The sequence below is a fragment of the Acinonyx jubatus genome, chromosome A2 (genome assembly GCF_027475565.1).
Source record: "Acinonyx jubatus isolate Ajub_Pintada_27869175 chromosome A2, VMU_Ajub_asm_v1.0, whole genome shotgun sequence".
Taxonomy (NCBI): Eukaryota; Metazoa; Chordata; class Mammalia; order Carnivora; family Felidae; genus Acinonyx; species Acinonyx jubatus.
This window is the reverse complement of record NC_069383.1, coordinates 86,449,921-86,474,748: the sequence shown is the minus strand read 5'-3', so window position 1 is coordinate 86,474,748 and position 24,828 is coordinate 86,449,921. Positions and strand designations below refer to the sequence as shown.

The 24,828-nt window shown below is 41.4% G+C and overlaps 1 protein-coding gene across 5 annotated transcripts in view; it reads left to right on the top strand.

The window, feature by feature from the left end:
- NAPEPLD (N-acyl phosphatidylethanolamine phospholipase D) overlaps positions 1 to 24,828 on the top strand; it is a 45,630-nt gene that overhangs the window by 15,760 nt on the left and 5,042 nt on the right. For all 5 annotated transcript variants that reach the window (XM_027071732.2, XM_027071731.2, XM_015069742.3 and 2 more), the window contains 3 exons: positions 5,173 to 5,479; positions 19,627 to 20,273; positions 23,047 to 23,161. In XM_027071732.2, coding sequence (XP_026927533.2) covers positions 5,173 to 5,479; positions 19,627 to 20,273; positions 23,047 to 23,161 — 1,069 coding nt within the window. The remainder of the gene's footprint in view (positions 1 to 5,172; positions 5,480 to 19,626; positions 20,274 to 23,046; positions 23,162 to 24,828) is intronic.

Here is a 24,828-nt window from a genome sequence, read left to right as displayed (position 1 = left end):
TCACTGGGTCATAATTCCACCTTCTCTTATGTACTCCAAACACTAGCTTTCCCCTAATTCCTTTACTCAATTATTGGTGCTGTCGTTTGTGGATCCTGCCCCCCCCCCCCTTTTTTTTTTTTTTACCTATCCCCCACCCTGCCTTACAAATGGTCTGAAGTTCAGGACCATTCAGAGACTGAGGTCTTTCTGATTCATCCTCTTACCTCTTGGATTTATTTGGTTCTTTCTCTTCTCACTGTCACTGCCTTCTCATCTTTTGAGTGGGCTGCTCTCTACCTCTTGGTGTTTGAGTTAGAAATGGGGATTATCCTACCTACCCTGAAATTTTGCCAGGAGCATTAATTTAAATGAAATGTGCCAGACATGTAACAGCGTGCTTTGCTACTACTGGATTTTCTGGGCTGCCCATTCCTACTCACAAGTTTACCTCCCTGGCTCCAGTGTTTAGCCACAGCCTTTTGTTTTTATCCTGCTGTGGGTTATCTCCTTTTTAAGCTCCTTCAATTTTTTTTTCCTTCTTTTTTTTTTTTTTTTAATTTTAGTTTATTTATTTTGAGAGAGCAAGCAGGGTAGAGGGAGAGAGAGAGGGGAGAGAGAGAATCCCAAGCAGCCTCCACACTGTTAGCTCAGAGCCTGACGTGGGCTCATTCCCACAAATCGTGAGATCATGACCTGAGCCGAAATCAAGAGTCAGATGCTTAACTGACTGAGCCACCCAGGCGCCGCCCCTCCTTCAGTTTTTCTTCATTGCCTACAGTATAGCCAGACCTCCTTAACGTCTCAGGCCAGGCCCCAGATCTTTTTTTTTTTTTTTTTCCCAATATATGAAATTTATTGTCAAATTGGTTTCCATACAACACCCAGTGCTCATCCCAAAAGGTGCCCTCCTCAATACCCATCCCCCACCCTCCCCTCCCTCCCACCCCCCATCAGCCCTCAATTTGTTCTCAGTTTTGAAGAGTCTCTTATGCTTTGGCTCTCTCCCACTCTAATCTCTTTTTTTTTTTTTTTCCTTCCCCTCCCCCATGGGTTTCTGTTAAGTTTCTCAGGATCCACATAAGAGGGAAACCATATGGTATCTGTCTTTCTCTGTATGGCTTATTTCACTTAGCATCACACTCTCCAGTTCCATCCATGTTGCTACAAAGGGCCATATTTCGTTTTTTCTCATTGCCACGTAGTACTCCATTGTGTATATAAACCACAATTTCTTTATCCATTCATCAGTTGATGGACATTTCGGCTCTTTCCATAATTTGGCTATTGTTGAGAGTGCTGCTATAAACATTGGGGTACAAGTGCCCCTATGCATCAGTACTCCTGTATCCCTTGGGTAAATTCCTAGCAGTGCTACTGCTGGGTCGTAGGGTAGGTCTATTTTTAATTTTCTGAGGAACCTCCACACTGTTTTCCAGAGTGGCTACACCAGTTTGCATTCCCACCAACAGTGCAAGAGGGTTCCCATTTCTCTACATCCTCTCCAGCATCTGTAGTCTCCTGATTTGTTCATTTTGGCCACTCTGACTGGCGTGAGGTGATATCTGAGTGTGGTTTTGGTTTGTATTTCCCTGATGAGGAGCGATGTTGAGCATCTTTTCATGTGCCTGTTGGCCATCTGGATGTCTTCTTTAGAGAAGTGTCTATTCATGTTTTCTGCCCATTTCTTCACTGGATTATTTGTTTTTTGGGTGTGGAGTTTGGTGAGCTCTTTATAGATTTTGGATACTAGCCCTTTGTCCGATATGTCATTTGCAAATATCTTTTCCCATTCTGTTGGTTGCCTTTTAGTTTTGTTGGTTGTTTCCTTTGCTGTGCAGGAGCTTTTTATCTTCATAAGGTCCCAGTAGTTCACTTTTGCTTTTAATTCTCTTGCCTTTGGGGATGTGTCGAGTAAGAGATTGCCACGGCTGAGGTCAGAGAGGTCTTTTCCTGCTTTCTCCTCTAGGGTTTTGATGGTTTCCTGCCTCACATTCAGGTCCGTTATCCATTTTGAGTTCATTTTTGTGAATGGTGTGAGAAAGTGGTCTAGTTTCCACCTTCTGCATGTTGCCGTCCAGTTCTCCCAGCACCATTTGTTAAAGAGACTGTCTTTTTTCCATTGGATGTTCTTTCCTGCTTTGTCAAAGATGAGTTGGCCATACGTTTGTGGGTCTAGTTCTGGGGTTTCTATTCCATTCCATTGGTCTATGTGTCTGTTTTTGTGCCAATACCATGCTGTGTTGATGATGACAGCTTTGTAGTAGAGGCTAAAGTCTGGGATTGTGATGCCTCCTGCTTTGGTCTTCTTCTTCAAAATTACTTTGGCTATTCGGGGTGCCAGGCCCCAGATCTAATCCCATCCTTCACACCTTTACTGTTGGCTCTCACAAGCCTCCCTTACTTCTTAAATCCACATTGGATGGCTGGATGTTGTCCCAAAACCCCGTTTTGGCTTTGCTTTTGTGGTTTTTGAGTCAGAGGGCCCATTTCTCCTTTCTCCTTATCCTCTAATTGTTTAAAACAATGAGCCAAAATGGGGCACTTGGGTGCCTAAGTCAGTTAAGCTTCTGACTTTGGCTCAGGTCATGATCTGAGCTCGTGAGTTTGAGCCCCGTGTCGGGCTCTGTGCTGTGCTGACAGCTCAGAGCCTGGAGCCTGCTTCAGATTCTGTGTCTCCCTCTCTCTTTCTGCCCCTCCCCCACTCACGCTCTGTCGCTGTCTCTCAAAAATAAATAAACATTAAAAATAAAACATTGGGCCAAAAATTTATTACATAGTTGGTAGCAATATTATGTATGTATTTATATGTACATGTATATATACACGTATGTGTAAATGTGTTTATATAAATATGCACATATCTCACAAGCTGATTTTCATCACAAAGGGCAGGTGGCATCAGGTCAGCTCTGCCATCTCTTAGACATACTACTCTGTTGGGGAAATAAAAGTCTCCCAACTTGGTGTGTTTGCGTCTGTTAAATGTACTGGGGTTCAAATGGACGGTATTTGCCCTAGTGCTTTGTAAAGTCCTGGGCCTGAACTTAATTATGACCCAGGTAGAGCACTTCTTTGAGAAGAACTGAGATAACTCACCCAGATTCTTTGCTTTCGGATGGAATTTAAGGAATTTAGGTATATGGCCAGTTAGCAGGATTAGGGAAAAAAGAATTCTCATTTGGTGGGTGGCAGTCCCTTTATGTACCTTATGCCATTTGATCCTTTGAACCCCCATGAGATAAGTAGGTATTTTACAGGCGAGAATATTGAGGACTAGAGAGAGGTGGGTGGTTGCCCCAGATCTAAAGCTTGTTAGGCTCTCCTAGCAGTCGGGCTCTGCAGCAGACAGCGGGCGGCTGAGCAACCAACCATGTGTGCTTCAGCTTTTGTCAGCCCTGGTTTCTTTTCTTAACACCCATTATTGTCCAGGCCAGAGACTATTTTACTGTAGATGGTTTGGGAAAAAGTTTTAGTTCAGCATACATGTTCATCCTAGTGTTTATGTTCTTTCCCTTTCTCTCCTGGATGGTATTTCTGTGTAAACATCATTGTGGCCATAAAAATATTTGGCTTTCTGTTGTGCTTATTTTCTCAGGGGTTTATGAAGTGTATTATGTGTATGCAGTGCATTTAAACTAGACAGAAAGCAAATGTTTGTTTAGTGGAATAGGAAAGAAATGAAATTCATGGCATATATATGCATATTCTTTTTTTTTTTTAAGTTTATTTATTTATTTTGAGAGAAAGTGTGTGAGTGGGGGAGGAGCAGAGAGGGAGGGAGGGAGAGAGAGAGAGAGGGAGAGGGAATCCCAAACAGGCTCCACACTGTCAGTGCAGAGCCCAACATGGGGCTCGAACTCATGAACTGTGAGATCATAACCTGAGCCAAAATCAAGAGTTGGAAGCTTAACTGACTGAGCCACCCAGGTGCCCCAATAAATGCTTATTCTTTAAAAAAAATTTTTTTATGTTTATTTTGAGAGAGAGAACAAGTGAGCAGAGGGAGGGGCAGAGAGAGATGGAGAGAGGGAGGATCACAAGCAGGCTCCGCACGTCAATGCCCAGCCTCACGCGGGGCTCAAACTCATGTGAGGTCATGAGCTCAGCCGAGAAATCAAGAGCTGGATGCTTAACTGACTGAGCCACTCAGGCGCCCCTAAATGCATATTCTTAATATATTATCACTTCTATGTATCTGGAGTCCTATATAGATCAAAATCAAGGATTTCGCTTCCTTGAGTCTGGGGGCAGTGGTGGTGGTAGTGGGAATAAGGTCAGCTGCAACAGCTAGCATTTGTAGAGCTGTTACCATGTATGTATATGTGTTACATTTGTTATATACATGTTACATGCATGTTTCTAAGGGCTTCGCTTGTATTAGCTTTTTAAAACCTCTCCATAAACCTCAGAGATGGTGGTATTATTATCTCCATTTTATAAATGAGGAAATCGAAGCACAGAGAGGGTAGGAAACTTACCTAAGGTCACACAGCTAGGATACATACTACACTGTCTTGGCAGTTCTCAATCTGAGTTAATTCAAATTTGTATTGTTAACCACTTAAATACATGACTGAAATGTTTCTCCATTACTGTTATTGTTTCCTTTCCTGGGGCTTGAACTCAGTGTGCTTTTTTAGGGGCACTAGTAATTATTTTCAAAGTAAAATTATTTTTTTAAGATTTTTTTAAGATTATTTTCAAAGTAAAAATGACCAGGCCTAGCGGAGTTCTATATAAATCACTGGAATTACTGAGTTATACTCAAGGAACTAAGGCAGTCCTTCTCACTATGTATTATTAACAATAGTATTTTTAAAATTCAGGTATGAAAATGTTACACATTCAGGAAGGTGCTTTAATTCTGTAAGCTATTGAAATGGAAAAATTCGTGTGTTTAAATGCTGGCTGGTGGAGTACTGCTTTCAGTTACAGCAGATATGGAATATCTAAATGGTTTGGCAAGAAAAGATAAAGCAAACATTTTTTCCTATTTAGCAAGCAGTAATTCTGGATTGAGAAGTGGTATTTTGCAGGAAGAAAGTTTGCGTTGACAGAGACAGAATGTTCTTGTAAGTTTGAGAAAATTTTTATTAGCTAAGAAATACTGTGGATGCTGTGTAATGAGTCTTAATGCCTTTATGTTAAAGTCAGTATTCCCTCCGCCCCTCCCCCCTTTTTGTTTTTTAGATCTGAAAAGGACATGGATGAAAATGAAAGCAACCAATCTCTGATGACAAGCAGTCAATATCCTAAAGAAGCAGTAAGAAAACGCCAAAATTCAGCACGGAGTTCTGTAGGAAGTGATTCTTCTAGGTTCTCCAGGAAAAGTTTCAAATTGGATTACAGACTAGAAGAAGATGTAACTAAATCAAAGAAAGGAAAGGATGGCAGATTTGTCAACCCTTGGCCAACTTGGAAAAATCTCTCTGTTCCAAACGTTCTTAGATGGCTGATAATGGAGAAAGATCACAGCAGTGTTCCGTGTTCCAAAGAGGTAGCGTTTGGTTTTTCTGGGGGGCTGCGTATTTTGGGGGGCTCTTATTATCACTTAATTTTGCTGTGAATTGTATCATGACACTTAAGTTAGTTAATTGAGCTCCTTTTATATGATAAGGCATAGGGCTAAGTTCTGAGAAGAAAAAGTGAATAAGGTGTCCTCAAGTTCATAACTTAGCAACAAAGTATGTATATGAATAACCACTCTGATCTGGTGGCAATTGGGGTAGGAATAGAGTGCTTTAGAAGTACAGGATGAATGGATAAATAAGATGTGATATACATACATAACACATACAGTCAGTGGAATACTACTCAGCAGTGGAAAAGAATGAAATCTTGCCATTTGCAACAACGTGGATGGAACTGGAGGGTATTATGCCAAGTCAAATAAGTCAGTCAGAGAAAGACAGGTATCCTATGTGCTCACTCATGTGGAATTTGAGAAACTTAACAGAAGACCATGGGAGAAGGGAAGAAAAAAAATAGTTACAAACTGAGAGGGAGGCAAACCATAAGAGATTCTTAAACACAAAGAACAAACTGAGGGTTGATGGGGGAGGGAAGGGGAGAATGGGCATTGAGGAGGGCATTTGTTGGGATGAGCACTGGGTGTTGTACGTAAGCGATAGGTCAAGGGAATCTACTCCCAAAGCCTAGAGCACACTGTATACTCTGTATGTTAGCCAACTTGACAATTAAAAAAAAAGACAGGAAAGGAAGCGGTTGGTCCGAGCTGGTAGGGCTGGAGATGGCTTCTCAGAGGAGGCAATTTGTTATTTGAGCCGGGCCTAAAAAGATAAAAAGTATTTTGGCAGTGGTTTTCAGGTGGATGATGGCATGAACAAGGCCATGGAGGTGAGAATGTGCATGGCATGTCCCATCAAGTAGTAACCTGATGTGTGTTTGCCCAGAGTGCTTGGCTTTTCGTCCTTGGACACGGCTGCTAAAACTGTGAAAGGAATCTTCGGATAACCTTTCCAGACTTTAAACAATTGGCAGTAGGTCACGGACCTTTAAATAAATGATATTTACCTAGGGTGAAACTTTATTTTTTTTTAAGTTTAGTTTCTTATTTTGAGAGAGAGAGCGTTCATGTGCAGGGGAGGGGCAGAGAGAGAGAGGGGAGAAAGAGAATCCCAAGTAGACTCCGTGCTGTCAGCACAGAGCCTGATGCGGGGCTTGAACTCAAACTGTGAGATCATGACCTGAGCTGAGATCAAGAGTGGGAGGCTTAACCGACTGAGCCACCCAGGTGCCCCTTTAGGATGAAACTAATTAACATTTGGCATACAGTTTATTAGATCAGTGTGATTACATTTGGCAGGGAGTGGGTGGCTCCCAATTGCAGGAGCTGTTTCTTGCCCCCTCTTTTTTCTTATTTTCTTGCTTCTCTCTACCACCTGTCTCCTTTGGCTTCTCTTTTCTACCAACCTCTGTCCTACAAGGCTTTGGAGGAAGTGGAGAGAGAGAGAGAGAACTTGATGTTGGGAGTGGGGGACAAGATGAAAAGAGTGGGGGGCATCCTTGAAGGCTTGATCTGCAGTGGGAAAGACAACAGGGGGAGTGGCTGCTTGTGGTGGTGGTGGTAGATCCTTGGGTAAGCGTGTCTTTTTGTTTTTAAGGACATGGGATTTAAAAACGGTATTAACACTTTGATGCTAAGGAGTGTTCACAGTATTAATCCTAGTTAACAGAGTTGATTAATATGATTAATGCTTTTCTAACACCTTGTTAGAATGAGGCAGGCAGGGCATTAATAGATAAAACCGTATTACGTGTTTCAGCTTTGAGGCCGGGAGGAACAAGAAGCCTCCCCCCACTTGTTTTTTCCTTCTGAAGAAGCCATATGAAGAGCAACATGGAAGGGTGTTGTGAAGAGGAGGGGTAGGGCAGGGGGCTACCTGTTTGGGGTAAATTTCCTACCGGTTTTGAGCCACAGCTTCTAAAACTGCAGAGGCAAGCAGTGGTAATTTTAGATTTGTTTCATTTCATATGGGAAGTGAGCGATCACACGAAGGCAGAAATACATCTGTGTGTTCTAAGGATTTGGAGATATTCTAGAAACTGGGTTGAATGAGAACTTGCCAGGCTAGTGGTTCTGAAGCTCTTTTCAACCCTGGCCCCTTTTGAATGTCTGATGAAAGCTGTAGACCTTATGTGGACATAAACACATTGCCTTTTACTGTAATTTCAGTGAGTTCATGGGTTCTCTCAAGCCCTTCCTCATTCATTCACTCATCCATTCATTTAGTTACTACTTATTTATTTAACATTTTTTTAATGTTTATTTTTGAGAGAGAATGAGAGACTGAGCATAAGTGGGGGAGGGGCAGAGAGAGAGAGGGAGATACAGAATCCGAAGCTGTCAGCACAGAGCCTGACACAGGGCTCAAACCCAGGGACTGTGAGATCATGACCTGAGCCGAAGTTGGACGCTTAACTGACTGGGCCACCTAGGCACCCCTCATTTAGTTACTATTTATTGAGCACCTGCTGTGTGAGCACACAGTTCTAGGCAGTAGAGGGAGACCCTTGAACAAAGCAGAAAGACACTGTGGCATTCTTGGACCTTGGGTTCAGTGGAAGAGAGAAATAGTAAACAAATGGGTAAAATATGTATTAAAATATGACTAGTGCTTTGAAGAATAACAAAGAGAAAGGAATTAGGGTGGAGGTGGGAACTACATTCTTTAATGAAGTGTAAACTTTTTTTTTTTTTAAGGCAGAATTGTTTAATTGAAGTATGGTTGACATATAATATTAGTTTGAAATGTGTGACACAGTGATCTGACAGTTATATACATTACTTAGCGCTCACCATGATAAGTGTAGTTACCCTCTGTTACAGTACAAAATTATTACAGAGGGCGCCTGGTGGCTCAGTTGGTTAAGCGTCTGACTTCACCTCAGCTCATGATCTCACGGTGCCTGAGTTCGAGCCCCACGTCATGCTCTGTGTGGACAGCTCGGAGCCTGGAGCCTTCTTCAGATTCTGTGTCTCCCTCTCTCTCTGCCCCTCCTCTGCTCATGCTCTCTCTCTCTCTAAAATAAACATTAAAAAACTTAAAAAAAATTATTATGTTATTATTGACAGTATTCCCTATGTTGTACTTTTCATTTCTGTGACTTAGTTTATTTTATAACTGGAAGTTTGTACCTCTCAATCCCCTTCACCCGTTTCACCCAGTACCCTGCACACACCCCTTCTGACAACTGCCAGTTTGTTCTCTGTGTGTAGGAGTCTTTCTTTTTTAAATTTACTTGTTAACGTTTTTTAGATTCCACATAAGGTGAAATCATATGGTGTTTGTCTTTCTCTGTCTAACTTATTTCACATAACATCGTGCCCTCAAGTTATCATTCTTTTTACGTTATCATTCTTTTTTATGGAGGAGCGATATTCCATGGTGTATATATAACACATCTTCTTTAACCATTCATCCATTTTTTTTAAGCCAGGGTTTATTCTTACTTAAAACTAAGAGTCTTTAAAATACCCAAAGCCAGAAGAATTTCCAGGTTTGAGATGGTATCACAGTCAGGTGATGGCTGCTGCTTCCTCTTTTTCTAAAGCCTCAGAAGGATCCTGGGCAATTTTTCTTGAAAATGTTTCTGGTCTGAAAGCTGATGCCTAGTTTGCTTCATACATCAATCCAGTGAGGAAGAAAAGCACAGTGCCAGTAACAGTCGTCATTGCGAGAGAAACACATCTAGGTTGCCCCTCGTTTCCACATACAGCTAAGAACTAGATCAGATGCATGTTGACTTTTCTTATTTTCATATGTAACTAAAGCTCCATGTTTAATCCCTTTACATTGGCAAAATTACTAACTTTTACCAACTTTTAAATATGATAGTCTTCCACATTTTCCAGAAAACCACCCCCCAAACATGAAGAATACCTGCTTCAGATGATTGGGTCCATTCAGAATGTAATCAGATTCTGGAAATTGTTTTTGTTAGACATTGGGGGGCTAAAGTTTAGTGAAATAAAACTTCAAATTATTGTTTTGGAAGGAGACAGGATAATATACACATAGGGTTATAATTACTATATATTAGGCAGTTTATATCATTATAACATATCATTATAACATGTTAATATGTTATAATGATATAACCTGTAATTTACAGGTCTAAGTAAAATGAAAATTGGTCATTAACAAAGCTAAACCATTTAGTTGGCTAGTCAGAAAATCTTTTCTTTAACTTGGACCATTTCTGATACTTGCCTTTTCTGGGCAGCATGCCAGTTCACAGGCTTCACGCTGTTGAGACGCGGTCATTGCTTTGGGTTGTTGGAAAGCTCAGTGACTTTGTCTGCTTATTGTTGATTATAGTTACCAGAGTCCGGGGAGGGGGAAGAGACAGTTGGAGAATTTCAAAGAAGGAGGGAGGCAGAATGTCCTGAGGTTCACTGGTTGGGGGAGGCTGTCCTTACCAGTCACTACTATAGAAGTGACTAAGGGACGGTCACATTGGAGTATGAGACAGACATGGAACTGAGAAAACGCATCCTGGACTGGTAGGAAAAGTGCGATACCCGGAGTCCAGAAACCAGGCTCAGGTTCAGGATACCTCACTGAGTACTTGACTTTATTTCTATCACAGATCCTCAAGGCACTTTTTTTTTGCAAGGGGGGGGGGGGCTTGTTTTGTTTTGTTTTGTTGTCCATAAGGTTAGGATAAGACAGTTTAGTCCCTAGGATTTTGAGGTTCACATGACACATGAAAGTACTTTGAAAATATAATACACTCTTTAGATGTAAAATATGGAAGAATAGAGTGGTGCCCTTTGAAAAAAATGAAAAACATCAATTCTATTTCTGCTGTAGTATGCTAACATGTTGCTTTTTTATCTTTATAAAAATTACATGTATACAGAGTTTCTAAGAAGTCATGGTGCTGAAAGGCTTATTAGACAAATACCGTTCCTCAAACCAGCCCCTGTAACCTGTCCCCCCTCTCTGGAGGCAACAGCTTACAGACCTTTAAGTTGTTTCCTTGGGAGCTTACCTTCATCTTTTATTTATTTTAACTTTATTGTAGTAAGAACACTTAACACGAGATCTACCCTCTTAATTTTTTTTTGAAAATAGTTATTTTTGAGAGAGAGCGGGGGAGGGGCAGAGAATTTCAAGCAGGCTCTGCACTGTCAGCATAGGGGCCAATGTGGGGCTCAGTACTACGAACCGTGAGATCGTGACTTGAGCCAAAATCAAGAGCAGACTCTCAACTGAGCCCCCCCAGATGCCCTACCCTCTTGAATTTTTAAGTGTGCAAAACATTATTGGTGACTGTAGGCACAGTGTTGTAACAAGCAAGTCTCTAGGGCTTATTCATCGTGCTCAACTGAAACTTTAGGCCTGGCAATAGAAACTGCACATTTCCCTCTCGTCCCAGCCTCTGGTAACCATCATTCCACTTTTTGATTCTGTGAATTTAACTACTTAGATATTAACGTGTGGAACCAAGCAGTGTTTCTGTGTTCCTTCATGTTTAGTGTCAAATCTAACTCCCTCTGTACCCCTCCCCATCTCTCTCCCACAGGCCTGCTTGACCTCTTTATACGCTATGGTGACTGTATCACTGTGATGAACCCAGTCATGGACCGTAGCCATGTCTCCTTTCTTAATATGCTCTTTCCCCCTGAGGTTAGCAATGCCTCATTTTTCACCTGCTTAACTTTGTATGTATTTATGACTGATTATTTCCCTCCTTCTCATTCCTTCTCAACAGCTTTCCTGAGGAGAGACCGTAAGCTGGTTTCTTAGCACTGGGTTCTTTCTGGGCTGACAGCCCTCCCGCTTCTCTGCAAGCTTCCATTCTGGAGTCTCCCTTCACCACCATCCTGGACCCCACTGCCTCTTCAGTGCTGGCTCTGTCTCCTGCACCCCACTTGTTCCTCTTTCTTGAACAGGTTCTCATTTTGGTGGAGCACCTTCTTTTTTTTTTTTTTTTAATGTTTGTTTATTCTGGGGACAGAGAGCTCATGGGCGGGGAAGGGGCAGAGAGGGAGGGAGACAGAGGGTCCGAAGCAGGCTCCACGCTGACACAGAAGGCCCAGTGCTGGCCTCCAACTGATGAACTGTGAGATCGCAACCTGAGCTGAAGTTGGACACTTAACAAACTGAGCCGCCCAGGCACCCTGGTGGAGCACATTCTTAATCAGTTTCCTGAGAAAAGGGTGCATGGAAAGTCAGGTTTTTGAGAACGTGATTGTCTGAAGTATCTTTATTATAATTTTTTTTTTTTTTGCCATTTTTAAGTTGTAGTTGACACACAATGTTTATTAGTTCCAGGTGTACAATACAGTGATTTGACAACTCTATATGTTATGCTGTGCTCCCATATCATTGACTGTAATACCTTACATTATACCTTTTGTTCCTGTGATTTATTCCATAACTGGAAGCCTGAATCTCCCTTTCTCCTTTACCCATTTTGCCCATCCTCCCAACCCTCTCCCCTCTGGAAACCATCAGTTTGTTCTCTGTATTTATGGGTCTGTTACTGCTTTTTGTTTGTTTATTCATTTGTTTTTTAGATTCTACATATAAAGAAATCATGTGATAGATGGCTTTCTCTGACTTACTTAGCATAATACCCTCTGGGTTCATCCATGTTGTAAATGGCAAGATCTCTTTCTTTTCTAAGGTTGATTAATAATCCATTATATATATATACTTAATATATATATGTATTACATATATGTACATGCATATATATAAATATAATATGTATTCTACATTTTCGTTGTCTGTTTATCAACACTTAGGTTGCTTCCATTTCTTGGCTATTGTAAATACTGCAGTAAACATAGGGGTGCATATATCTTTACAAATTCATGTTTTCATTTTCTTTGGGTATATACCCAGTAGTGGTGTTACTGGGTTGTATGATATTTCTATTTTTAATTTTTTAAACAACCTCCACACTGTTTTCCACAGTGCATCAATTTACATTGCCACCAACAGTGTATGAGCATTCTCTTTTTTCCAAATCCTTGCCAGTGTTTTTTATTTTTTCTTTCTTTCTTTTTCTTTTTATTTTTTAAGTAATCTCTACAGTATGGGGCTCAAACCTACAACCCGGAGATCAAAAGTCACATGCTCCCCTGACTGAGCCAATCAGGCGCCTCTTGTTATTTCTTGTCTTTTTCACTTTAACCGTTCTCATAGATGTGAGGTGATATCTCATTGTGATTTGATTTGTATTTCCGTGACAATTAGTGATGTTGAGCATCTTTTCATGTGTCTGCTGGTATCTGTATGTCTTTGGAAAAATGTCTATTCAGATTCTCAGCCCATTTTTAAATTGGATTATTTTCTTGGTGTTGAGCTGTATTCTTATATATTTTGGATATTAACCCTTTGTCAGATATATCATTTGCAAATATCTCTTCCCATTCAATAGGTTGCCTTTTCATTTTGTTGATGGTTTTCTTCACTGTGGAAAAGCTTTGTTATTTTGGTTTAGTCCCAGTAGTGTATTTTTACTCTTCTTACCCTTGCCTGAGGAGACACATTTAGAAAAATGTTGCTAAGGCAGATGTCCAAGAGATTACTGCCTATATTTTCTTCTAGGAGTTTTATGATTTCAGGTCTCACATTTAGGTCTTTAATCCATTTTGAATTTACTTTTGTGTCTGGTGGAAGAAAGTGGTCCAGTTTCTTTCTTTTCCATGTAGCTGTCCACTTTTTCCAACACCATTTGTTGAAGAGACTTTCTTTTCTGCATTGTATATTTTTGTCTCCTTGGTCATACATTAATTGACCATATAAGTGTGGGTTTATTTCTTGGCTCTGCTATTCTGTTCTCTTGCTCTGTGTGTCTGTTTAGTGCCAGTGCTATACCGTTGTGAGTGCTGCAGCTTTGTAGTTTATCTTGAAAGCTGTTCCCATCTGTGCTGTCAAAGTGGAGGGCAAATGTTAACTGGGGGGCTCACTTGCCTCTCAGACCCAGAACATTCCGGTATTTACCCACTGTTTGGCCAGAGTAGTTAGGGACTGGCTCCTTTAAATTCTAGTTGTCCTTTTCACCCTGTTTCTGTGCCCCATGCTCCCCTCCCTCAGTACCATCCCTCCCTCCCACTGCAGTCCACAGTGAGCAGGGTGGGAGTTCCCTTCGTGACTGTGTCTCCCTCTCTCTTTCTGTTCTCTGTGTGGTCCCTCTTTCATTGTGCAGAAGCTGTTGGGTCAGCCCTCAGTTCTTTGGGAGGAATTGCTCTAAAAATAGGTGTAGATTTGGGATGGCCCTGGAGGAGGTAACCATTCTTGGACCAGAACTGTGTTTCTGTTCTCATTCTTATTGGTAGTATGGGTGTAGAATTTGTTTGGAAACCATTTTCTCTCAGAATTTCAAAGTATTACCTCCATGACATTCTTTGTACTATTGCTGTAGAGAAGGTCAGTGCCAGTCTTGAACCTTTGTATGCCCTGTATTTCCCCTGTAGAAACTTTGAGGATCATCTCTTTTTTGAAACTTCTCCCAAGTTGTGTTTTACCTATTGATCATGCTCGATGCCTCGTGATGTGAACTTTCAGATGGGAAAGTTTGTTTCTTTCAGTTCTAGGAAAAGTTGAGTATTCTTTGAAAATTTCCTTTCCTCATCCTTTTAATTTATGAAACAACTCCTAATTAGGTTGTGGATCACCTAGATCAGTCCTCTGTAGTTTTCTTTTTCTTTTTCCTGTATTTCATCATTTTTTTTGCATTCTCGCAGATTTCCTGACAATAAATTCATTTTTAAATACCTTAGTATGTGTTTCAGAGTTTTAAGAGGTAGTGACAATGTCAAAATTTGAGATTCTTTAAAAAAAAAAAAAAAGAAAATACAAATACCTTATGATCTTAACTATGCATAGAAATAGGACTGTGTCTAAAGATAGCATAATGTTAACAGTGGTTATAATCTCTGCAAACGGATGTATGGGTGGCTACTCTTCTTTATATTTTACTGGATTTTCCAAACATTTTATGAAAGGTATTTTCTTTTATAATCAAGGAGAAGTTTAAAAATATTAAGCCATTCTGATGGATCTAGTACGCCTGCTACACATAGCATGGCAAAAATATAAAACATTACCATTGATAATTGAGGTATTTTGGTAACATCCATCTCTGTTCCGTGTTAACATAATATCGGCAAAATAAATGTGAAAAAGAAAAATAGTTTTTATTTAAATCAGAGTTGCAAAGCAAAACTGTGAATTTCCTCAGTAAAAAGATACTTTCAGTCGGAAGAAAAGGCTTAACTAAATTCTTTAAACATAATTATTTTTAAAAACATTTTAGCAGATTTGCATCAGATCTCTCATGCGCACACATATTCTTAAAATAATTATATTATTAAGAATATGGGTTTCATTGTTTTAAAGTTAATAAGTATAAGTTATGCCATGGAGAAAGCTATGGTTTAATGAAAAGGTAGGGTCTTTAGAGCCAGGAAGACCTCAGTTCCACTCCTGAGCGAGCGTGCATGCACTTGCTGTGTGCCCTGGGCCACCTTCTTAGTGACCCCTCCCCCTCCGTCTGGGTATCTGTAAAATGGCAGTGACATCTACTTCATTAGAGTTAGATGACAGAACCCACCTATGGCATCTGGCAAAGAATAGTGGTTGAATGAATGTTAGGATTTTTCCCTTTCCCAAAGAAAAGTAAATATTAACTAGTATCCTGGTTAATTATGGGCCTAGGGATTTTCCCAGTTGCAGCTTTAAAAAGCAAGGCCAGCCAAGAAAGTCCTAACCTAGTAAAGAAAATGCCAAACTAGTGCTTGGTTTCTTCAAATAAGAATTTCCCTACCTCCATCTATGTGCTTTTTTTTTTTTAATAAAATCTTAAATAATAATAAAGTAATCTCTATACCCAACATGGGGCTCAAACTTAAAACCCTGAAATCAGTATTCACATGCCCTACCAACTGAGCCAACCAAGTGCCCCTCTAACTGCTTTTTCAAACTCTGATTATCAGGGGGTGCCTGGCTGGCTCACGCCAGGCGGTAGAACATGTGACTCTTGATCTCAGGGTCATGAGTTCAAGCCCCATGTTGGACATGGAGCCTGCTTAAAGAAAATTGTAAAAACACCAACTCTCATTAGGACAAAGTTATTTTTTCTTTTTTTTGAATCTCAGTTGTTGACTGATTATTATGGGACATAGTGTTAGAGATCAGATTCTTTAAGGTGCTCTTTTGTGATGGGCTGAGAAACCATATGGCATGCAGAAACATGGTGTGATTGCTTAATTCAGATGTCTTGTCAGTACTTTGCTTTAAAAAAAAAAACAGCTTAGGTGAGCTATAATTCACATACTCTACAGCTGACCTGTTTTAAATGTACAGTTCAGTGGTTTTCAGTACACTCCCAGTTGTGCAACCATTCCCACATTTAATACATTTTCATTACCCCAAAAAGAAACTTCATGTCCTTACTCAGCAGCTCCTAGTTCTCTTACCCTCCTGCATCCCCTGGAAATCACGCATCTATCTTCTGTCTCTACGGACTTGCCTCTTGTGGACATTTCATATAAATAGGATCATACAGTCTGTGGTCTTTGGTGACTGGCTTCTTTCAGCACTTTACCTGTTAATCTTCTGTTTGGAGAGCAAGGTGAGGCGGCCAGAGGTGCTCTGCTAAAGGTTTAGTCAGAAGATACCGTGGCTTTTAAAACTTAGAGCAAAGGGACGCCTGAGTGGCTCAGTTGGTTAGGCATTCAACTTCGGCTCAGGTCATGATCTTGTGGTTCGGGAGTTTGAGCCCACATATCGGGCTCTGTGCTGACAGCTCAGAGCCTGGAGCCTGCTCTGGATTGTATGTCTCCCTCTCTCTCTGCCCCTCCCCTGCTTGCACGCACACTCGCTCTCCAAAAATAAGCATAAAAAATTTTTTTTTTAATTAATAAAAAAAAAATTTAGAGCAAAAAAGAGGTGCAGCTGTTCTCAGGGAATTTTATTACAGATATTTTGATGCACTATTTAAACATGATGCTGCTTAAGATTTTTTAAATGGTTTTAATAACAATTCAAATTCCACATATTGAAAAAATGCAATTGAATGAGTTTTGACTTGTTTATATATTCATGAAAAGATCACAGGATGATGTACATCCTGTCATCTCCAATAGTTGCCTTGTATCCCTAGTAATCCATCTCTTATCCCTGGGCTGGTACTTGTGGCTTTTTTTTTTTTTTTTTTTATGTATTAAATGAGAAAATTAGGACTGACTTAGGAGTCTGTGGTGGGAGATAGTATGTGTGGAGGCCAGCGGGCTGACCTTGTGTGACTGTCATCACTATTTGTTTTCTCCTCTGTAAAGTAGCATTAGTTAACAGGAGCTACCTGCAGTTTTATGGTTGGTCCTAAATTAAACATTTTTAATGAAGTAGTTAGTATGGTGACTAACACTCCATAAATGGTAGCTCTTGTTAGTGTTATTTTGTGTTATACTAAAGTACTTGACATATTGGATGATTCATCACCATCACTACTATGTGCCTAGTGTGACGCCTAATACACGGTAGGTACTCAGTTTATATTAATTCTCTCCCATTTCCCTCATTGTTGATAAGTATACCACATGACATTTGTTATTGTTCAGTAGCCCTAACTCCTACCAACTTTGAGAACAGATCTGAAAAATTTCCACTCATTCATCCAACAGATTTTGTCGAGCACATGATGTGTTTGTCCCTGCACTGTGCATTGCGCACCGTGGATGGTTCCAAGTTGAGTAAGACGTGAGATACATCCTGTATATGCCCATCCAGGGTTTGGGCAGAATATCCATGGATGGTGCATGAACAGAGTGGGGTGGAAGTTGAGTGGCTGGAGTGATTGTCCCGGTCTGTGGAGACTTGGTGTTGGCCCCATGAAGGGTATGTAGTTAAAGGTCTCAAAGGGATCAGAGGGAAGGCATTTTAACCTGAGAAATGGGTTGAGTATTGTGCAGGGCTCCTGAGCTCTATCTGGGAGCAGGAATCAGTCCCAGTGTCGGTGGGACACAGCCCTGCAGGAGTTGGGTGAGACACAGCTGGAGAGGAAGACTGGGGGAATCCACCGCAGGCTTCCTCCTGGGCCGAGGAGGGGAGTTGTGTTTTGTCAGTCAGTAGAGAGCCTGTAAAGATGTTCCAGAAAGGGACACAGTTGTATGGTAAGTAGACTATTTTTGAGGTGGCTCTGGTGTATGGATTGAGTTTGACAGTAAGACAGTTTAGTGATCAAGGAAATGGGTAAAAATACAGAGTTGGTGCCTGATTGTTTGTCCAGGTTGTGGTTTCTTTCCCCTTCCGGAATACTTGCAGAGTGTTTACGGTGTGCCAGCTGCTCCTGATGTGGTTGGTCCCCACCACAATGAAGTGTAGGTACAATTATACTCCTTTTTCAGATGGGGAAACTAAGGGTTAGGGTGGCTTAGAGGGTGTTTGCATTGCCCTCCACCTCTGCTGCTCCTTCTCTTCCCCTGTCGGGACCCTTTTCCCATTCAGACTGTCTCTGTGACCTCAGCTTTCCTTTCCTGGCATCTCCCCCCATTCCCTCTCTTGCCTCCACCTCCCTGCGGTCCCCTTTGTTCAGTCTTCATCTGTCATGGCAGCTGTTGTGACCACACTCCAGGTCGTCATTTGCATTCCAGAATGTTTTCTCTAAACATAAATTGGGACAAATCCTTTTTTTTTTTTTTTAAGATGCTTCCTGTCTCTGGCATTCAAGGCTTTTATTGTGTTCTCATCCTTCATAGATTGTCGCCTGTCCCCAAATGCCACTTTTGTTCCTGTTGGGCTCTTTGCCTTTGCTTGGGCATTTTCTCCACCTAAAATGACCTCCTTCCTTTCTCTGCATCATGAACTTCTTGTCAATTGGTCAGGAAACTCACACAGATTACTGTGTCGCCTTAGGCGACTGGACTCTTTATTCCTTTTTATTGGGCTGTAGTGTGTCTTGTATTTTACATAATTATCCAATACCAGACTTGTTAAAACTGATTTGCTGCAACTTACAAAAATCCACGTAGCGGTAAAAAACAGATGAACAGAGAAGAGCAAAAGAACTCTTAGGGTAGAGAAATAAAGCCAAGTATAAAGTTAGTATAGAAACAGGTGCTGTCATCCCCTGCACAATGTTGGAAGTAGCTTTTTCCCAACTTCCTGGTGCAAAGAGGGAAGCATGAACTGTTACGAGTTTTCCCAGTGGCCAGATGAATAAGGCCAGTTGCTCTGGTGAAGAGCTTTTCCTGATACTGAGGATTGAGAGAAATGTTTCTGGGGTGAGTGAGAAGGTGGGGAAGGAGGTTGGAGATCTACTGAGTCTTAAATTTAGACCTCTCTCCAGTACATACACGGCCAGGTTCATGAGGCGTCTTCCTGTAAATGACCTTGATACAGCAGTAGAGCATAATACTAAAGCACAACTTAGAAAACAGTTTTATAAAAGCCAGGACTGTGACCCTACAACAGAGCTTCTGTAAGGATAAAATGGAGAATAACCAAAGAAGTAATGCTTCTGTTTTGTTCTGGTTACTGTTTTACATCTATTTACCCCCAAAAGCAGTCACCTTCTCATAGGCAGGGACCATGTTCTGCTTTGGTTTGATCCGAAGGAGAAAACCTTACGGGTGAGGAATGAGGAGAGCCGTCCGTGACTGGGGTTTGCTCAGTGCTCTGCTTCGAGTTCTGTGTGCTCAGATTCATATCTGAGATACAAGGTCTACCAAGAAATGGCTGTAAGTTTTCTTTACTCTGTCCAGGAGCCCGCCCACCTGTTTCTGACACCATTTTTAGCAGCAAATGCACCAGCCAAGTAAAGGGGCAGAGTGACTGCAGCTAGGCTACAGTTTTGCTCCCAGTACTTACAGAAGAGAGCTTCTAAAATTTTAAATAAATTCAGCAATGCTTGAAGTTGCACATTTAATTTTCCCTTTGTGTACTGCATCTGGGACTAAGACGACCTGATACTGTCATGATTACTGAGTCAGATTTGGAAAGAGGTATGCATTTTCATGCAAAAGGCAAAAATAGCAAATTTATTGAATGAGGTCATTTCTCCCCAAATAGCTTTCTCTCTGTAATCAGAGTCCAAATATGTTGTGATACCTTTTATCCCCCCCACTAACAGCTGCTTTTCTCCCTTTCTTTCTGTGCATAGGAACTTGATAAAGAGCTTCCAGTGCTGAGGCCGTATTTTATCAATGACCCCGAAGAAGCTGGGGTGCGGGAAGCTGGCCTCAGAGTCACATGGCTGGGACATGCGACAGTCATGGTGGAAATGGACGAGCTCATATTTCTCACAGACCCCGTCTTTAGCTCCCGTGCGTCACCATCGCAGCACATGGGTCCGAAGCGGTTCCGTCGTCCCCCGTGCACCGTAGGTGAACTCCCCCCGATAGATGCTGTCCTTATCAGTCACAACCACTATGACCACCTGGACTACAATTCTGTCATCGCTCTGAATGAACGATTTGGTCAGGAGTTGCGATGGTTTGTGCCTTTGGGTCTCCTTGACTGGATGCAGAAGTGTGGCTGTGAGAATGTGATCGAGCTGGACTGGTGGGAGGAGAATTGTGTCCCCGGACACGATAAGGTCACCTTTGTCTTTACGCCTTCCCAGCACTGGTGCAAAAGGACTCTCGTGGATGACAACAAAGTTCTGTGGGGCAGCTGGTCTGTCTTGGGGCCTTGGAGCCGATTTTTTTTTGCAGGAGACACTGGTTATTGCCCTGCCTTTGAAGAGATAGGAAAAAGGTTTGGACCTTTTGACCTTGCAGCTATTCCCATCGGAGCATATGAACCAAGGTATGTACACTTCCCAGGATGGCAGCCCTGCTACGTAATAAGTGGCCTCAACTATGAAGTAGTTGAGTTTGTGGTCATTTGTGATCTCCTTTCTGATTTTGCTGGTGGACTTTTGGTGGTGGTGGCTGTTATTGGGGGGTGGTGGGTCAGATTCAATTAAATTTCTTTTGAAAGCATTTCAATCATACCATTAAGTAATTACTCAGAATCAGAAATTATATCACCCAGAAAGATGGACCAAGGTTTAAAGAATTGCCATAACCTAGACCTAGCTACAAGTTGGCATTCAGTTCTGACTTAAGTTGAACCTACCAGCCAGTAATCAAACCTAGCTCACGTTCTTCCCATGGAGGACATGCTACATAACTACCTTTCACTTCACATCTGGTGTGCACCTGTCCCCAGCCTGTAGCCCTCCTGTGTTTGGCAGAGAAAAGGTGAGGAAAGCTAGCAATCAGTCCCTTGCAATGGTGTTACTTCAGTCTGTACTGAAGTTAATGTGGCAGTGACCCCACGGCATGCCTCTCGCCCACAGTCAGAGCAGTTTAAAGGTCACACTTGCACTGGAGACCGAGGAGACCCAGCCCTGCCTGTGTTCTATTTCATCTTGTCTAAGGAAAAGAGAAGCGACTTCAAAGAATTCAGTTAGATTTCAGCTAACTGGGTGACAGGAACAAGTTAAACACTAAAGTACATGCACAGATACAGAATTGTATGTATGATGGCATTTTATTTCAGCAATCCTACAAGCAGTAAAACACTAGTTCAAAAATGAATTGAGCAAATCCGATGATTAGTTTCCATCTGATTTTGTTACATGTATTTAACTTTTAAGATTCACTAAAAACCATTTCTTCACTATCTTTATGAATGCTTGCTTCTTTCTCCCTTTTTTTCTAGTTTAAGAGGCTGGACACTTTTACCTTATTTTAAAATATTATGAATCTGTAGTAGTGCTTGAACTACATTTTTCCACTATAATTCTAATGAAATCTCTCAAAACATCCTGTTTTCAAACCAATTTCATATAGTATTGATCTTTCCTCAGTATATGTTCCTACTGTATTAGAATATCTCATTTGTAATTATGAAAACTCTTCCTGTGTCACAGTATATAAAGATCATATATATGGGATGGTAGAATGTGTACGGATTAACTACACAAATTCACTCACAGAATTCCCTCTTCCTGCTGCACTGTAGCTGTCTTAAGATGGGTGAAAGCCAGGAGGGCAGAATTTGCTCTAAGAAAATTAAAGTGTGGTAGCCTCTACTGTGTAATCCATTGCTCTGGTCAGTACTGACAGGTTTAGAAATAAGGTTACCAACAACTTCAGAGTACTCTCTAAATGTGAAATGATTACACCAAAATGGCTTTCAGTAGTAGACCTGTAACATTCATACTTACATTATAGTATGGTCTACGTATTCCATCCAGGTCGGTTAGGAAGTTTTGTGTGTTTTGTTTCGTTTTGCTTTCAAGTAGGCTTCACACCCAGCGGAGAGTCCAATGCAGGGCTTGAATTCACGACTCTGAGATCACGACCTGAGCTGATTCAAGAGTCAGATGCCTAACTCACTAAGCCAGCCAGGCACACCACCACCCTGTTTTTTTTTAATTTTTTTTTAACGTAAGCTCTACACCCAATGTGGGGCTTGAACTCATGACCCTGATGTGAAGAATTGCATGCTGAGCCAGCCAGGTGCCCAGGATGTTTTTATTGTAACTTTCACACCAAAATAAAAACTTTACATTTATTTCAGGTAGACATGAAGGTGGAAAGCAAATCCCTTTGATTTGTTGTAGGAATTAAAAAAAAAAAATCCAACAGAAACACCAAAAACTGTTTTGATCCTGCCCCGAATTCCGAGTGTCAGGAAATAGGGCAGAATCGTACTTCTCTAGTCTGCTGTTGAGGAGAACACAGTGGCTTTGTTCCTAGGCTCCCAGGAGGCCCAGCAGCTCCTAACAGTAAATAACAGCCCTTTAGCTGTTGGAGATGGATAGCTTTTCCATGCTGTGTTGTCTAAAATCCAGAAGCACCTGTGTCAAATCCATGTCCATGAGTCTTAACTGCAGTAGAGCTGGCAGTAACAGAGCTGAGATCCACATTCCCAGCAGCTGGTCGAGCTGGGAGGGGTCACCGTGCAGGCCACTGCCTCCTGAGCCCCACTCTTTCACAGGCATTCGGCAGCCTTACACTGTTTCCACACTCTCTTTGTTCAGTCCCCAGCGTGTACCCTGTGCTTGCTCAATCCTACGCCTCACTGTTCAGCTGTAGGATGCTCAAATAAAATCCTTGAATGGTAATTGGGTTTTTTTTGCTCCCAGTTTTTCAATTTTACACCCTAATTTTTGCTTTTTGCTTCATGTATTAAAAACGGTTTTAGCAATTTAGGTTCTTTTGAATTGCACTTTTGGTTTCTAGTCATTTATCCATTATCCAGTTTCTTTGATTCATATCAAGATTGCAAAATACCTTTTTAATGATTAAGACCTACCTTTAGAATAAATCATCAGTAAAATCAAATACACATGAAACAACATCTTACGTTTCAAAGGGGAGTTTTGCTTAAGACTTAGCTGTGGCGTCACTAGGTTTGTGCAAGTAAGATTTTTGCTTTTTTTCCAGCAGGAAAGTGGGCTCAAAACAGATGTTTTTGCCTAATGTCTTACTCCTGTGCATAACCTTAAAGGTTGATTAGATGAAGCAGTAATTATAACTTAGTGCACATTTCAAAGGCTAGAATTAATAAATTGCTGTTTTATCAGGTGGTTTATGAAATACCAGCATATAGACCCAGAAGAAGCTGTAAGGATTCACATCGATGTTCAGACAAAGAAATCTGTGGCAATTCACTGGGGAACTTTTGCCTTAGCAAATGAGGTGAGTTTGTGATAAAAGTAACTTTCGTTATGTGTTTGACCTGAGAGGATCCTGGGATCAGCACACCTTGCAGTGTGTTCAGAGATCAGACAAAAATGAGAACCTGCACAGTCCTCAAATGAATTAAGGGAGTAAACCACATTAGTAAAACCGTATTTATATACAGTGGAAAAAAAAAAAAAAAACCTCATTACACGCTGTTCTTTTGGAAGCATGGGTTTATATAACTAAAACAGTTATAATCTTGGAAAACAGAAAAATGAACCATGTCTTCCCTCTCAAGGGGGCTTTTGTTACAGCAGAAGATGTAAGCTGTGTACATAACTCTAAAATGTGTTGAAAGGACTGACTGCTTCATGGTGAAATAAAGTGCTCTCAAGAGTCACATGTTTGATTTGGAGGGATCAGGGAGGGCTTTATGGGAGAGGTGACATCTGAATGTGGCTGTGAGAAGGCATTTCAAGAGGACTAAGGGGCAGAGCATAGACTTAGAGGCAGCAAGTGAGGGGAACAGTGAGTGTATGGATGTGATGTGGAGGACAACGGGGGAAGTGAGGCTGGACAGCCTGGAATTTTCAGGAATGTTATTCATCCAGTAAACAGTGAGTGTCTGCTCTGTGCCAGGCAATGGATAAATGGTGGCTTTATTCCTGACTGATTTTTTTCCTCAGCAAAAAATGTTTTCTCTTTTCTTGGATCTGGGACCTGTCCTAAGTAAAAATTTAGAAGTGGATGGGCAAGGGGCACCTGGTTAGCTCAGTCGATTAAGCATCCAACTCTTGATTTCGGCTCAGGTCATGATCCCAGGGTTGTGAGATTGAGCCCCACGTTGGGCTCTGTGCTGTGTGGAGGCTGCTTAGGATTCTCTCTCCCATCTTCCCCCCACCCTGCCTTTCTTTCCCGCTCTCCGCTTGCAAACACTCTTTCTCTCTCAAAAGAAAAGAAAAAGTTGAACTTGGCTTCTCCTACTTTGCTTTGTGTGGCCTCTTCCACATCCCAGGGCCTCTCTGCAGGAACCCTGTGATTTCAGGCTGTTCTAGGCACTCCCTCTGCCTGATTTCTGGCCTGCCGTCTCCCTAAGTTGTATCTTTTTCTGTAGTTACACTGCCTGCCCACCCCTACTGCCCCCAGTTAGGATTCCGTCCCATGATGCAGCAACCCCGAGCCACGCTAGGGGGAGATGGAATGGAGCAAATAAATGAATGACCACAGGGCCAGGGGAGGATGAAGGGGAACAGGAGTATGTGTGTGTATTTGAAAAGGAAATTGGATACTGCTTCCCAGTGGCATACCATACTATTCGGTGGCAATTTCTTATTCTATGTGTATATAACTGTGTATGTTCGTTCCATACCCATAGATATGTATTCCATATATGACATACACAGAGCCTTAGATGAAGTAATAGTATTTTTTCAAACCCATTCAAAAAGAGGAATCACAGATGACTCCCTAGGTTTTTAACTTAACGGGGAAGATGCTCATGCTCTTTACTGAGATGGGGAAGATAAGGAAAAGGTAGAAAACCTCAGACTTCATTAGTTATTCAGCTTTCAAGAATCATTCCTGTTATAAATCTAACCTCCATCTTTATTTCTTAATGAAACCTACAACTCCGTAAGTCCTAGCAATTTAGAATGTGTTCACATTCTGACATGAGTTGCATA